Raw genomic sequence first — 14,991 nt, 5'->3', positions numbered from 1 at the left:
TCTGCATGGTTGAAATCACCGACTATGATATGAGCTGCCTGCATCTGGGTAGTTCTTCTGTTGTGTACTGATAGTGCTGTGCAGAAAGACTAAAGCAATGAACTTTATTGAAAAGTCAAACAGTGCTCCATCAAGTGGAAAAGAGAGGTAAGTCACTGTAAAGGATGAACATTAGCCTACAGAATGAAACTACACAGGTTTTTGACATAATAATAAACAAGATATAAACAATATAATAAACAAACATAATAAACAAATAAACAAAATAAAATAACAATATATCATTATTTCCTCTTTGACAAATAATTGTATATTTAAATGGTTTTATTACTCTTTAGAGTGTTAATGAATGTCGACGTTTTGATACATTCATTAAAATCACGCTGTCTACGAAATTGGGTTTTAGGCCTATCTCTTGTTTACATAACATGTTGCGTACTTCCGGTGTTCTGTTCTTCAGCGAAAGCTCAACCATCGTTTCCTTTCGAGCAAAATAAAGTGTCCAGAATGAGCTCAACGACGGTAGTAGAAGCTGCAGGGTGACAACTCCGTCAATCCAAGGATGCATATGAAAAAATGTCTTCGAAAATCACAGATTGCCGCTGATCAAGAACGAACCGTCATTACCAACCAACAAGTTGTTTCACTAGTCAAACCGTGCAACATAGTGCATATAGTGAGCTAGCTACCTTTAGCAAGTCGGCTAGCTAGTCAACTAATTGCTGTTTGGTGACTAGCTAGCTCTAGTTTACAAGCTGATAGTCTGCTTACCTCCCCAGACTCGTAATCATTTTCATCCCTCGGTTGCATTTCCGTTCTGCTGTAAGGGTACGCGATTCACGATTTTGCCAGCATGGTGAGTTCATTTAGATTTCAATCATCTTAAGCAAAAAAAGCAGTGAACTGTTTTAATCTTTACGTTACTTCCCTCCGGAGATACGTACATAACACATTTATACAGTTATTCCGTGTTGTTTGATGGATAGATTGACAATGGATTACTATAGTTCAAGCGATGCCAGCACCAGATTTTGAGTTAAAAAAAGAATCTTCTGTCAATCGACAATATGTAACGTGAAATACTGTTGTGTTTTGCTCACTCGTGAAAGCATCTACAGCGTTTATATCCTAAAATCCAATGTTGTTCTTATTATGACTAAACCGTGTGCTCTAATCATATAAAAGCCATGCTAATGGGGTTATTTCAAATGATCTACCGTTATTGATAAGTTTTGTGAGGTCTAATCGTTGAAATCTTATGAACAGTGTCAGTGATTACTTATCTCACTACCTCAGTAATCGGCCAGTGACCGATGGTTTGGCAGGAGAGTTGCAGCTCTGTTTTGAAGAGAAACTGTCTGTATTCCTGCAGAAATTATTCATTTTAAACATTTGTAGTTATGCAATGACAGATTTCCTGAGTTTTCACGCGCGAATACCATGATTTTGACAGCTGCTGCACGCTGTTGAATGCATTACATCCAGTTGACTCAAGTTACTGTTAAGCAGGCATGTGAATCTTGGTCGTTATGTACACATACCAAAATACCATTTGCGTGCTGCTATGTTGCTTTAGAGCGAAAGCTTATGTCCCATTGAGTCTTGCTGTAAAGGCAGATCTTTATGTATGCTGTGAACTAACACTGCGTACCCTAATTTGAATGCCAGGCAAAGTGCAAATCAAAAGACTAACTAAAGCTACTATGCAAAATCTATTTGCGAATTCACTACCATGAGTAAGACCCCGAGCACAAACTTTGTTGGGTCGGCTGGAAGCTTCATGTACAGCACAAGAACTTTGCTCATTGACTGACTTTGCACTTAGCTTGGCATTTAAATTAGGGCCCTGTGTGATTGAATCGCAGAAAGAGATACTGGGGACACCCGCAGAATGGTGATCAATGCTTATGATTGTTTCAGGATGAGGCCTCTCCCCCACCGTTGACAGATCTCTGCCTGTCTCTGGTCAGCTCCAAGCTGGAGCTATTCTGTGTGAAGCAGGCCGATGGCTCCCTGTGCCTTCGAGAGTCTCTGGTCTTCCCACAGGAGCTAGCTGATCAACTGCTCTGCAAGATGGCCACTGAAGGTGAGCTCACATCACACACACACACACACACACACACACACACACACACACTTTCCTTTCAACTTGAGAATATGAGGTGTTGAATGGTCGTCTTTGTGTTTTGTTTGTTTTGTTTTGTTTGTTGTTTGGTTAGCCAAAATGGAATGAGTCACTGACAGCAATGCATGTTTAAGTGATTACATAGTATCACTTTAAGTGATTACATAGTAATCACTTACAGTATATGTTTAGATAATATATGTGTGGCATGATGCATGCTGAGAGACAAGTATTCAAATGCTGCTATAAGTATATGTGCTGCTATGAGTGGCACAAACAATTCATTGTGACACAAAGTGACATTTTTCACTCTCTTCCAGGGTTACTGAATGACAACACGGTAGGAATCTTCCGGAGCTGTCAGCAGCTGCGTCTGCGGCGCGCCTGCATCCGCACAGCGCGCATCTCGGCCGAGGCCTTCCACCGGGCCCTGTGCCTACATCGGCTCCTGGAGCTGGACGCCTCACACGTCAACGCCGACCTGACCATCAGTGACATCGTGCGCGGCCTGTCCTCCAGCAAGGAGCTGCGCGAGAGCCTCCAGCGCCTGGTGCTCAATGGCCTGACCATGACGTCGCTGGAGGAGCCGTCGCGGCGCTGCTTCGGCGCCCTGCAGGGCCTGCGTTCGCTCAGCGTGGCCCACGTGGACTTCTACGACTCGGGCCTGGCCGACGTGTGCACGCTGCCGCGGTTGGAGAGCCTGGACATCTCCAGCACGTCCGTCACCAACCTGACGCCGCTGCTGGGGCTGCGCGCCCGTCTTCGCTACCTCACCATGCACCAGCTCAAGCGGCTCGAGATGACCACAGCACAGCTGCTGGCCGTCCTCAGCCAGGTAACATGGGAGTGAGCCGACATCTGTCTAGTGGATTTGATGGAAGGACAAACATTCAGTAACATCACTCTTACGCAATGTAGTGTAGTGCCTCCCTATTAAATACTATCAATCAATCATGGACAAAAAGCGTCTGCCAAATCCCATAACCAATCAATATATTGTGTATATATATAGTGCAGTTTGACCATGCAAGGAAGGTTAGATATTGGTCTATAATTGTTCAGAATTTGTGGATCCAAATTGTGCTTTTAAGTAGTGGTTTAATAATGGCTGTTTTAAAGGCTGATGGCACAGAGCCTAGACAAAGTGTCATGTTCATAATTAGAAGAAAATAACTAAGACCGACAATAATTCTTTTAAAAGACTAGATGGTATTGGATCTAATAAAAAACACTCACAGAAATGTATGAATTTAAAGTGGCCACTGTACCTGCATCTTTCAATGTATCATAGACCTCAACATTCTGAGAAGAATGGAGACCATCAATTCTATCTCTAATTCAGTAGATCTTTGACTCAATTCTAGTCAGAATATGAGTCTGATACTGCTCCATTGGGACGTAATTATGGGCGTGTTTCAACCGATACAGGGGGGGAATGCCTCTGCACTCAATTGGATAGACCTAACCAATCAGAGCAACAAAATAGCTTACCGTGAGGTGTAGGAAGAAAACACACGAACCATCCTTCTTCTCCTACATCCCCTCCGTTTTAAAAAAAATAATTCTGTTTTAACAGTGATATCCTACAAACATGTTAAACAGCTGGAAAAACTGTCGCAAAATTCCACGAACAGGTGGTCAATCAGAGATTTCAAACGAACGAGGGAACATGTCGCAATGCAACAGCGCTGTTTTCCCTTGATGAAAGTGAAACCACGAGTTTTCCCACATCTCAACTTTGGCCAAAGTTTTCAGAAATAATCATTTTCAGTGATACAACCTCATTAAATAATATGAATTTTCAATATGGGGTCTTAAAAGCCATGTATCCTTCTAGCCATAGCGTTTTTGTTTCAAACATAAGCCTAATCTAAGCGTGCTCAGATGGCGTGATAGACCAGGCGCTGTTGCTCACCTGTCCATCATCGTAAAGCCTGATTTGATTGGTCCGCCCGATATAGGGCGAGCATACTTCCACCACAATGAAGCAATGCCAGACCGAGCAGTCTAGCAGCCTAGGCTACTCTCTAGAGCATTAACGTGTATGTTAAAATCACCCAGTACAATTACTTCATCATATTTGACAAGTGCAATCAACAATAATTCAGAAAACTCCAAAAGAAAATTAGAGTTGTGACTAGGGGGTCTATAAATGGTTAAATCAAGAATGTGCTGTTGACTTCTAATAACCATGGCTAAATGTTCAAAGGTTGAGAAATCTTGAAATATACATTCAGTACAGGTGAAAAGGTTTGAAAAGATGGAAGCGATTCCACCTCTTATTTACCTTGTCTAGCAGAAAATAAGAAGTCTGGAGGCGGCAGTGGATGATAACAAACTTTCAGTAAGAACCAGACAATTCAGTTTAGGTGGTGAGCGACACAGACACTGGAAACCACCTAAACCAATGGCAAAACACGGAAATCACAAGATACAAATGGCGAAACACAGAATTTATTAGAAAGCAAAGTTTTTTGCCCAGCTCAGTGGGTGGGTCATTTTGACTTTGTAGCTCATTGTCTACATTACTGCATTTGTTCCAATCTTACTGAAGTGAGTACAAATTGGATATAGCTCAGAACGTCTACCAGAAAGGAAATCAAATCACCAAATGGAAAAGAATAAGAATAACACCAATGAGGAAGGAAGTGCCAGTGAAATGGGAATGGAGAGAGACGTGAGTAAAGGGAAGATACAAGTTTGTCATGAGATACTGGATAGGTGTGGAATTGCCTGAGGAAGAGCCAGTAAGATATAGGAGCAGAATCATCTCATTTGAGTGGCTCCAAAATAGCCTGGGAATGCCCATACGAACCTTTGGCAGTTGTAACGTGTAAGGTCTACATGCTAACCAGGCTAGTTCCAAAAGTTTAGTTTCACTTTCTCTACCACACGATAAAGCCTTTGGCCTTGGTTGAGTTCCGTGTTCTCTAGGTGCCCTTCTAGTGTAATTGTTATGTTTTTAAATTTTTAAATTCTTCAATTTAGAACTGACTGTGCAACCAATTTTTTTTGTCTGTGCTGCTACATTTGTTAACCTGGTCGTACAACTATTCCTTGGAAAAATAAATAAATATGAGCATCAAGCCCTGCTTAATGTTCCTCCCATTTCTGTTCTAGCTGGATGGCCTTCAGCATCTGGACATCTCGGATGACAAGCAGTTCACCTCGGACGTGGCAAGGCAGCTGCTGGAGAAGCCCGGTATCCTCCCTGCGCTCGTCTCGCTGGACGTCTCTGGAAGGAAGCAGGTGACTGACACTGCCGTCAGGGCCTTCGTGGAGGAGAGACCCGGCATGACGTTCATGGGACTGCTTGCCACCGACGCCGGATTCTCCGACTTCCTGTCTGGAGAAGGCACTCTAAAGGTAAGTTCACAGGATGCTCTAAACATGAGAAAGGAAAAACAAATGGCTTGGGTTGTAGTTGTGCTCTTTTTAGTAGTGCACTTTGGGAAATAGAAGTGCAGTTTTGCTGTGTTTGTTGAGTTTGGTGCTCGGTAGTGCAGTGGGTGTAAACAGACATTTGAGACCGAGCTTGAGAGCGCACACCTGTCCATCAGCACTTTGCAAAGAGTAGATTCAGTTCCCAGAGGTGATGGCCAAATTAGTGCAGTATATTCTTGGATGTGTTGAGGTCTGCTGAGCATAACTATAAAAGATTATGTATGTCAAGTTTTTCCCCTAACTTTAACAACCCTGTTTTCTACTTTGTTTGTGAGTCAGTGTGTATTAATATGCAGGGGCATGCTACTTTCATGTAAGTTCATGCTAAAAGGCATAGCATGAATAACTTAGCTGCTAAGTCAATACTATTATTTCCATATAGTTGATTATGGTCCTCATTGTCTTCCTTCTGTAACCACTACCATGACATTGTATAGGCTTGTAATTGTGTAAGTGTGTGTGTGTGTGCGTGCGTGCGTGTGTGTGTGCGTGCGTGTGTGTTTTTTTGTGTGTTTGGCCTGCAGGTGACGGGCGAGGCGAATGAGACTCAGATCTGCGAGGCGTTGCGGCGCTACAGCGAGCGCGAGGGCTTTGTACGCGAGGCCCTCTTCCACCTCTTCAGCCTCACACACGTCATGGAGAAACCTCGGCCAGATATCCTCAAGGTACAGCAGCCAGTACCTCAGAACATGAGCAGTATGAGGCAGGCAGGCAGGGGCTACATCAAATCTGCCTCCCTCCCCGCCCTACATTCTCTAACCCCGCGTCTGCACTCGCCATCCACATCCAGCTATTTTTACAGCTGGCATTGCAATGAGTCATCATCCACTTTCTGGTTTCTGGTGGTGTGTGGTAATCTTCCTTGCATAAATATTTTTGTTTGACTCTCTCTCTCTCTCTCTCTCTCTCTCTCTCTCTCTCTCTCTCTCTCTCTCTCTCTCTCTCTCTCTCTCTCTCTCTCCTCCTCTCTCTTCCTGTCGTTCTCTGTCCTTTCTCTCCTCTCTCCTGTGCCCTAGCTGGTGGCATTGGGCATGAGGAACCACCCCACCACCCTGAACGTGCAGCTGGCGGCCAGTGCCTGCGTGTTTAACCTGACCAAGCAAGACCTGGCTCTGGGCATGCCAGTCCGGCTGCTCAGCACCATCACGCAGCTTCTCCTGGAGGCCATGAAGACCTTCCCCAACCATCAGCAGGTAGAGCGCACTCCTCCTGGGTCCTCAGACCGCTTGTTCTTCCATGGACTTGTTCTTCTTTGTTCTTCCACATTTTTACTTAGTTTCCTTCTTTGTGCCCCTGTAATTCTGCTGGTGGAACAAGGTACACAGAAGGCCATGGCATACTATGAAGTGCGCACATCCAAAAGTGTTTCAGCAGGTGCCAAATCAAAAAGGGCATACAAGTGAAAAAGTGAAAAAGACTTGCCTGAAGAAGATCGTAAGATCGAAACGTTGTGTCTTTTTTCTATTAAAAGTTGAGTCGTTCAAAGGCAGTGTGCAAGTCTTTTTCACTTTTTCACACAGAAGGCCATGGTCATGGGTTTGATACCCAAGCAGCACACTGACAAACTGATTAAAAGCGTAGATATGTCACCAAATCACTTAAAAGCAGTATCAAAACTGATAAATGTAAATCAGTACAACTCTGTTGATGTAAATGTAAATCAATAGAACTGTGTTGATCAATACAATTTACTAAATGGGATTAAGTGTTGTTGTCTGCATCCTTCTTTTCCTAAGCTACAAACTGCTTTTGCAATTCGCAGCACCCTCAAACACTTGTCCTTCTCTAATGGTCCTTAAAAAGCTGAGGCTGACTGTGACTGTAGAAAACAACCATGACATTGGCAGGGGTTCTGAATTGTACTCCCACATTTGTCAAATTAACTCCTGTACTGCGAGAGGAGAGATTAAGCTTCGCTGGTCCAGTCAGTCATTAGCGGGCCCATGGCAAGGTCACGAGTTAAATTCAGCGCTCACAGAAACACAGCTGAGAATGCTTTCAATTAAAGCATCTGTCGATTGGAAGTGACGTGACCGTGGTGCTTATTGGAACGGCTAGTGAAATAATTACTTCACTGCCAGTCTGCCCGTGTTTAATTCTGTTGGGAAACTTCTGTTTGGGAAGTGGATTTAGTGGATTTTTTTTCTCGTAACAATACTATTTCTTAACAACCCCATTAACAGCGGCACAGACTTTGACCTCAATGGCCACACTTATCTAAAAATAAATACAGTAATGACTATGTGTTGTAAGATGTCAGTAAGCTGTGCTGTGTCATTTTTAAGTCAATTGCAGTAATTAGTGTGTTTTATTTCTGGCTTGGGAGCAACCTGTGACATTTCAGAAACTGGTGTTGTCATGGCTATGACTTGTCAGTAGAATTGGCCATTGTGTGGCTCCACAATGACTCTTGATTTTGTTTCTTCCCTCTGCAGTTGCAGAAGAACTGCTTGCTGTCCCTCTGCAGCGATCGCATACTGCAGGAGGTCCCTTTCAACAGGTCAGTCTATGGAATCAACACTTCTGTTTCTGCAGTCCCCTAACTGGTTTGACTTTGAGGGGTGTCTGTTTGGGGGGTGCATTCTATAAAGAGTGCCTATAAGTAGGTGCTGCTGAATGCCTGCATGCTTGATCTTTGTGGGTCCACTGAACTGCATTTGTGTTTTAATCCCAGATTTGAAGCAGCTAAATTGGTCATGCAGTGGCTCTGTAACCATGAGGACCAGAACATGCAGAGGATGGCTGTCGCCATCATATCCATTTTGGCTGCCAAGGTAGACAGGGGTCTAAGTCCACAGTGCTATTATTGGGCATCACTATTTTTGTATTTTATAATGGCTCTCTTCATCCAACTGTCTCATTTGTACCCGTACCCCCTTCTCCTCCCTCTCCTCTCCCTCTTTTTCTCTCAATCCCTCCATCTCTCTTTCTCTCCTCTCTCTCTCTCTCTCTCTCTCTCTCTCTCTCTCTCTCTCTCTCTTCCCCCCTCTCCCTCTGCAGCTATCAACGGAGCAGACAGCACAGCTGGGTGCGGAGCTCTTCATTGTGAAGGTTAGAGCTAGCGCCACTGACAGGCGTGTAATTACTAAAGTGGAGCACAGCAACGGAAAAAACCCAGCAGCAGCCAAACACCGCCTCATTTTTATTGTGTTTGGCAAATTGTGAAAAACATTCCGCATGTAAATGCAAAGCATTTAAGAGTAGCTATGATCTTGTCATTACTCAATGTCATAGAATAGCTGAAAGGTAAATAGAAATGTATGTCCAAAACTATACAAGTATGCTGTTAAATCCAAAACAATAATTAACTCTGATCAAAGTTTCCATAGACATCATTGCATCACTGCAGATTTATGACTTGAATGCGCTCTATTTGTCTATTGTGTGGATTTTATTGTCAGAAGAACTTTATTGATCTTGGAATGTCCTCTGCATTCACAACCTTTGTACCTGCTCTCCTCTCTTTGTCTTTAGCAACTCCTGCACATTGTTCGTCAGAAAACCACCCAGGCAAATGTGGATGCCACTCTGAAGTTCACTCTGAGCGCACTGTGGAACCTCACCGATGAATCCCCAACCACCTGCCGACACTTCATAGAGAACCAAGGCCTGGAGCTTTTTATCAAAGTGCTAGAGGTAACATCTATGGGCACATACAATACCCTCCAGAATTATTGGCACCTCTGCTAAAGTTGACTAAAAACCGGTATAAAAAATAATCTGTTGGTGATTTATTGTAATCTCACAATGGAAAAAAATAGGAAAAATCCAACCTTGAAGGAAAGCAAATTTATTTTGAGAAAAAGGAAAATCTCATAAATAAATAAATTGGCACCCCTGCTAGTTATACCTTCTTAAGCCTCCCTTTGCCAATAAAACAGCTTGTAATATTCTCCTGTGACACCCCATAAAGTTGGAGAATACCAAGCAAGGGATCTAAGACCGTTCATCTTCACAAAATCTCCCCAGATCGACCCATTCCTAGGTCCACACTTGTACATTCCCCTCTTTGACTCACCCCACTGTTTTTCTATGGAGTTTAGATCAAGGGACTGAGATGGCAATGTCCGAAGCTTGATTTTGTGTTCAAAACCATATTTGTTTTGTTCATTTATGAGCATGTATGCACACAGCATATTTGTGAACAACAAGCAGCTCGCCAAGCTGACGTCCTCAGCTAGTTATTAGGTTAACCACATCTGGGTTAACCACATCTGCGCAGGTGAAACATTGCAAACTAGAAGGACACTCAGAGTTTGCTGACCTATGCCAAGGTCAAGTGCTATAACTCGCATGTTGGTAAAAGTGAAACAAAATGTATGGATCTGCCCTGCTATTTCAATATGGTCCCAAATGTGTTGTGGTCTCCCTGGGTATGCAGTGTTACCTACAGTCACTGTATGAAAAGTCAGTGCTCAGGGAGGCACATAAGATTCTAGATGATCCTACCCACATACTGAATCAGGAAATAGCATTGCTACTATTTATATTTCCCCCGGGGGACAATAAAGTATACTTTATCTTTATCTTATCTTATCTTTATCTTATCTTATGCCTTTCCACTTAGTTTCATGAAAATCAGGCCAGTGGTTTATGCCTACAGACAAACAAGCCTACAGACAAACATTAACGGTGGTTGAGGTGACACTTGCCTAAATCTTTCCAGTTCCTGTAGTCTGAGTCACAAAGGTCATTGTTAGGACGCATTCTTATGGATGGAAATGTCCAGCAGTCCCATTTCCCAGTCCCTGAGAGCAAAATGTCAGTATTGCTTATTAGCTCTCTACCCTGCAGTTATTGCAAAAGGCCTTACCATGACCCTGTGCATGTGATAGTCATTTTTGCATAAGATTTACATAATGACCTTTACTTGTTTCCCCCAGGGTGATTTGTTTAGGTGTGTTAGATGCAGAAGTAAAGTAACAATTGAATCATTGTCTTCCTTTCAGTCCTTTCCAACAGAGTCTTCTATTCAGCAGAAAGTGTTGGGATTACTGGTAAGTTGAACTTCCTTTGGTGCGTTTGCTACATGGCTATAATTTGTAAACCATCATTTTCAATATCTGTTATTCTATCATATAAATTTGGTATACTTATGGGCCGTGAAACTGAAACTCAGCCCTCATAGCTGTGTTTAGAGACATACTCTGGTCAAATCAATTATCTGGTCTGTAGCATTATGCACTAGTCGGATGAGATGTTTACTGTGCACTTTTACCATATCGGTGTCAAATCAATCGGCCGTATATTGCAACACCAGTTAAATCAATAGTCTGGTCTATTGCCCCGATGCAGTCAATTTAGATGTACACGCTCTGGCCTTCACATGCTCCTCTGCAGGGCCTTTCTGACCTCATCTCTGTGTGTGTGTGTGTGTGTGTGTGTGTGTGTGTCTGCCTGCGTGCGTGTCTGCATGCGTGTGTGTGTGTGTAGAATAACATAGCAGAAGTGGGGGAGCTCCACTCGGAGCTGATGGATCAGCGCTTCCTCAGCCACATCAGCACGCTGCTGCACAGCACCGAGGTGGAGGTCAGCTACTTTGCGGCGGGCATCCTGGCCCACCTCACCTCCCGGGGAGAGGGCCTCTGGACCCTGGACATACCACTGCGCTCCACACTGCTGGAGCAGTTGGTGAGTGTATGTGTATGTGTGTGTGTGAGTGTGCCTGGGCTGTGATTGGGTTAATCAATTTCACTTCACCAGAAAGGACTCGCCTTTGTGTAGCTTCCTGTTACCTATATCGCCGCCGAACTCAGGCCGTCTGTGTGTGTGTGTGTGTGTTAATTGCCTTTTATTTGTCTTTCCTCAGCATGCAGCTATAGTTAAGTGGCCAGCTCCAGACTGTGAGATGGTGGCTTACAGGTGAGACCTTGGTGAAGATCTGAGTGGACTTCAGATGGGGGGATGGGTGTAGATTCTGTGTTTGGTTGTGTTTGTGATTTCAGTTTACCTAATGTCAGTCCTTCATACAGTATGTTGCTTTTTCCTGGTAATGAACTCCGACAAGTGTCCTCATATAGTTATAATGAAACTGCTGTTTTAGTTTATTTCTTTTGTTTTATTTCCACGTGTAGCAGATTAGTGTTACTGTTTGTTTTGTGTGTGTGCAGGTCATTTAACCCTTTTTTCCCGCTGCTGGAGTGTTTCCATACCCCTGGGGTCCAGCTGTGGGCAGCCTGGGCCATGCAGCATGTCTGCAGCAAGAATGGTAAGACACACACACACACACACACACACTCACATGTGACGTAACACACACACACACACACACACACACACACAGACTTTCAAAAGCATCATGCCTACAGTCCCTGTGGCCACACAACGCATAGATGTTACACAATACCTCATATTTCTAATGATGACCATCCCAGTCTACAGTAGACACACAGACACTCACACTCTTTTCAATCTGGTGGATTACAGATTAGATGCACGGGTGTGTGTAGGCGTGTGTCTTAATGCCGTAATGAGTGTTGGCATTTGGCGATGGTTGTTTGGAAGTTGATGCAAGATGTTGTCATCACAGTCTTATACAAAACAAATTTCAGTGAAAACTGACAATTTTTCTTTACTGGTGTATTTGTGGCTGCAGTATGTCATACCATACAGTATGTTCGTATGCTTGTTTGTTTATTTGTTGTGCAATGACCACGATGCTAACATTTAATCTTATCTTCAGTCAATAAGAAGAATATAATTTGTAAATTCACCTTTTACCTCTGACAATGATTTAACCATGTGTATATTATGCCACTGTTTAATCACATTTCTCTCATGTTGTGTGTTTGTGTGTTTTTGTGTGTGTCTGTATGTGCGTGCAGCGGGGCGGTACTGCAGCATGTTGCTGGACGAGGGGGGCCTGCAGCAGCTGGAGACGGTGGGTTCGCACCCAGAGACCCACGAGGACGTGCGCAAGATGACCAAAAGCATCCTGGACAGCCTGCAGATGTACCAGGCCCGCACGGGACAGCTCCCTGGACACGGGACAGCGCTGCCTCACACTCGCTCATAAAGGTACTACACACACACACACACATACTAGGGATGTCACGATTCCGATTTTAAGTCGAAATCAATCGAAATTACATCTCAATCTCGAACTTCGAACTCAAAGGTAGAATCGACAATGTAGCCACACCCCCAATGTCGAAGTTTCTTGTAGACTATTTGGAATGTATGTCAGGGGTTCTGATATAGAATGACTACACAAAATATGGAATAATTATACAAAACTCTCCATTTTCTTTGTTGGTTCAATGGATGTGTATAAAATGGGACTATACATATGCACAACTATTGTTGGATAAAACAACATGAATATTACATTTCTAGGGATTCCTGTGAATATTTCAGGACCCAATATGCTGCATCTTCTTATTGCTAAAGGGATATACAATGTAGCTAGAAAAGTAGGGAAACACCAAAGGGGAGAGGGGATTTTTGATTAAATGTAATTGAGACATAGTAAGATTGATCTGATAATGTAAAGCACTATACAGATTGTACATGAAAAAATGTTGGATATATATGGATATATGGATTCCCAAGAGGCTTAAGCTTTCAAATGGTGTATAATATTACTATGCTACATAGCAATATGGTGCATACCATTTATTTAGAATGTTGGGAGGAGGAGGGAGCACTGTAAATGTCCTTAGTTAAGGCATACAATGCACATTGATAAGTACATATTCCATGAACACTAACCTTGGGTCTCTTAGGAGAGTGCTGAAACAATCAAATTATCATTCTGTGCTGTTTCTCGTTCTGTTTGGGTTCACGTCTATGTTTAATGTTTGTTCTGTTTACAACCTCGTGGTTGGAACGATTTCAAAATAAAAGCCCTCGAAACAGATTAGGTAAACAACATAAAGAATGCATTAATAGTAATATTTAAAGAAGATCAAAAATCGAATCAAATCATGACTTTAGAATCGAAAGTTAAATTCTCTCACACACACACACACACACACACACACACACACATATAATTTGTAAATTCACCTTTTACCTCTGACAATGATTTAACCATGTGTATATTATGCCACTGTTTAATCACATTTCTCTCATGTTGTGTGTTTGTGTGTTTGTGTGTGTGTGTGTGTGTGTTTGTTTGTGTGTGTGTCTGTATGTGCGTGCAGCGGGGCGGTACTGCAGCATGTTGCTGGACGAGGGGGGCCTGCAGCAGCTGGAGACGGTGGGTTCGCACCCAGAGACCCACGAGGACGTGCGCAAGATGACCAAAAGCATCCTGGACAGCCTGCAGATGTACCAGGCCCGCAGATGTACCAGGACCGGACGGGACAGCTCCCTGGACACGGGACAGCGCTGCCTCACACTCGCTCATAAAGGTACTACACACACACACACACATACTAGGGATGTCACGATTCCGATTTTAAGTCGAAATCAATCGAAATTACATCTCAATCTCGAACTTCGAACTCAAAGGTAGAATCGACAATGTAGCCACACCCCCAATGTCGAAGTTTCTTGTAGACTATTTGGAATGTATGTCAGGGGTTCTGATATAGAATGACTACACAAAATATGGAATAATTATACAAAACTCTCCATTTTCTTTGTTGGTTCAATGGATGTGTATAAAATGGGACTATACATATGCACAACTATTGTTGGATAAAACAACATGAATATTACATTTCTAGGGATTCCTGTGAATATTTCAGGACCCAATATGCTGCATCTTCTTATTGCTAAGGGATATACAATGTAGCTAGAAAGTAGGGAAACACCAAAGGGGGGAGAGGGGGATTTTTGATTAAATGTAATTGAGACATAGTAAGATTGATCTGATAATGTAAAGCACTATACAGATTGTACATGAAAAATGTTGGATATATATGGATATATGGATTCCCAAGAGGCGAAGCTTTCAAATGGTGTATAATATTACTATGCTACATAGCAATATGGTGCATACCATTTATTTAGAATGTTGGGAGGAGGAGGGGAGCACTGTAAATGTCCTTAGTTAAGGCATACAATGCACATTGATAAGTACATATTCCATGAACACTAACCTTGGGTCTCTTCGGAGAGTGCTGAAACAATCAAATTATCATTCTGTGCTGTTTCTCGTTCTGTTTCGGTTCACGTCTATGTTTAATGTTTGTTCTGTTTACAACCTCGTGGTTGGAACGATTTCAAAATAAAGCCCTCAAACAGATTAGGTAAACAAATATAAAGAATGCATTAATAGTAATATTTAAAGAAGATCAAAAATCGAATCAAATCATGACTTTAGAATCGAAAGTTAAATTCTCTCACACACACACACACACACACACACACACACACGATACCCACCACTCAGCATACCCACCACCCAGCATTGTGACATAACACTCACATAAAGGAGCTGCTTCTATATGAATGGACATAGACAATTCACATGC

General features: G+C 42.8%; 1 protein-coding gene across 1 annotated transcript in view; it reads left to right on the top strand.

Moving 5' to 3' along the window:
- Positions 1-396: 396 nt before the first annotated feature.
- The window catches only part of zyg11 (zyg-11 family member, cell cycle regulator), a 15,988-nt gene continuing 1,393 nt past the window's right edge, over positions 397-14,991 (top strand). Inside the window, exons 1-15 of the mRNA XM_048253385.1 lie at positions 397-856; positions 1,921-2,086; positions 2,446-2,960; positions 5,246-5,491; positions 6,094-6,234; positions 6,586-6,762; positions 8,005-8,069; positions 8,244-8,343; positions 8,570-8,620; positions 9,044-9,205; positions 10,519-10,566; positions 11,003-11,200; positions 11,379-11,431; positions 11,680-11,777; positions 12,394-12,586. Coding sequence (XP_048109342.1) covers positions 854-856; positions 1,921-2,086; positions 2,446-2,960; positions 5,246-5,491; positions 6,094-6,234; positions 6,586-6,762; positions 8,005-8,069; positions 8,244-8,343; positions 8,570-8,620; positions 9,044-9,205; positions 10,519-10,566; positions 11,003-11,200; positions 11,379-11,431; positions 11,680-11,777; positions 12,394-12,584 — 2,214 coding nt within the window. The 5' untranslated portion in view covers positions 397-853 and the 3' untranslated portion in view covers positions 12,585-12,586. The remainder of the gene's footprint in view (positions 857-1,920; positions 2,087-2,445; positions 2,961-5,245; positions 5,492-6,093; positions 6,235-6,585; positions 6,763-8,004; positions 8,070-8,243; positions 8,344-8,569; positions 8,621-9,043; positions 9,206-10,518; positions 10,567-11,002; positions 11,201-11,378; positions 11,432-11,679; positions 11,778-12,393; positions 12,587-14,991) is intronic.

This window comes from Alosa alosa, chromosome 9 (genome assembly GCF_017589495.1).
Source record: "Alosa alosa isolate M-15738 ecotype Scorff River chromosome 9, AALO_Geno_1.1, whole genome shotgun sequence".
Classification (NCBI taxonomy): domain Eukaryota; kingdom Metazoa; phylum Chordata; class Actinopteri; order Clupeiformes; family Clupeidae; genus Alosa; species Alosa alosa.
This window is presented reverse-complemented; position numbering and strand designations above follow the sequence as displayed.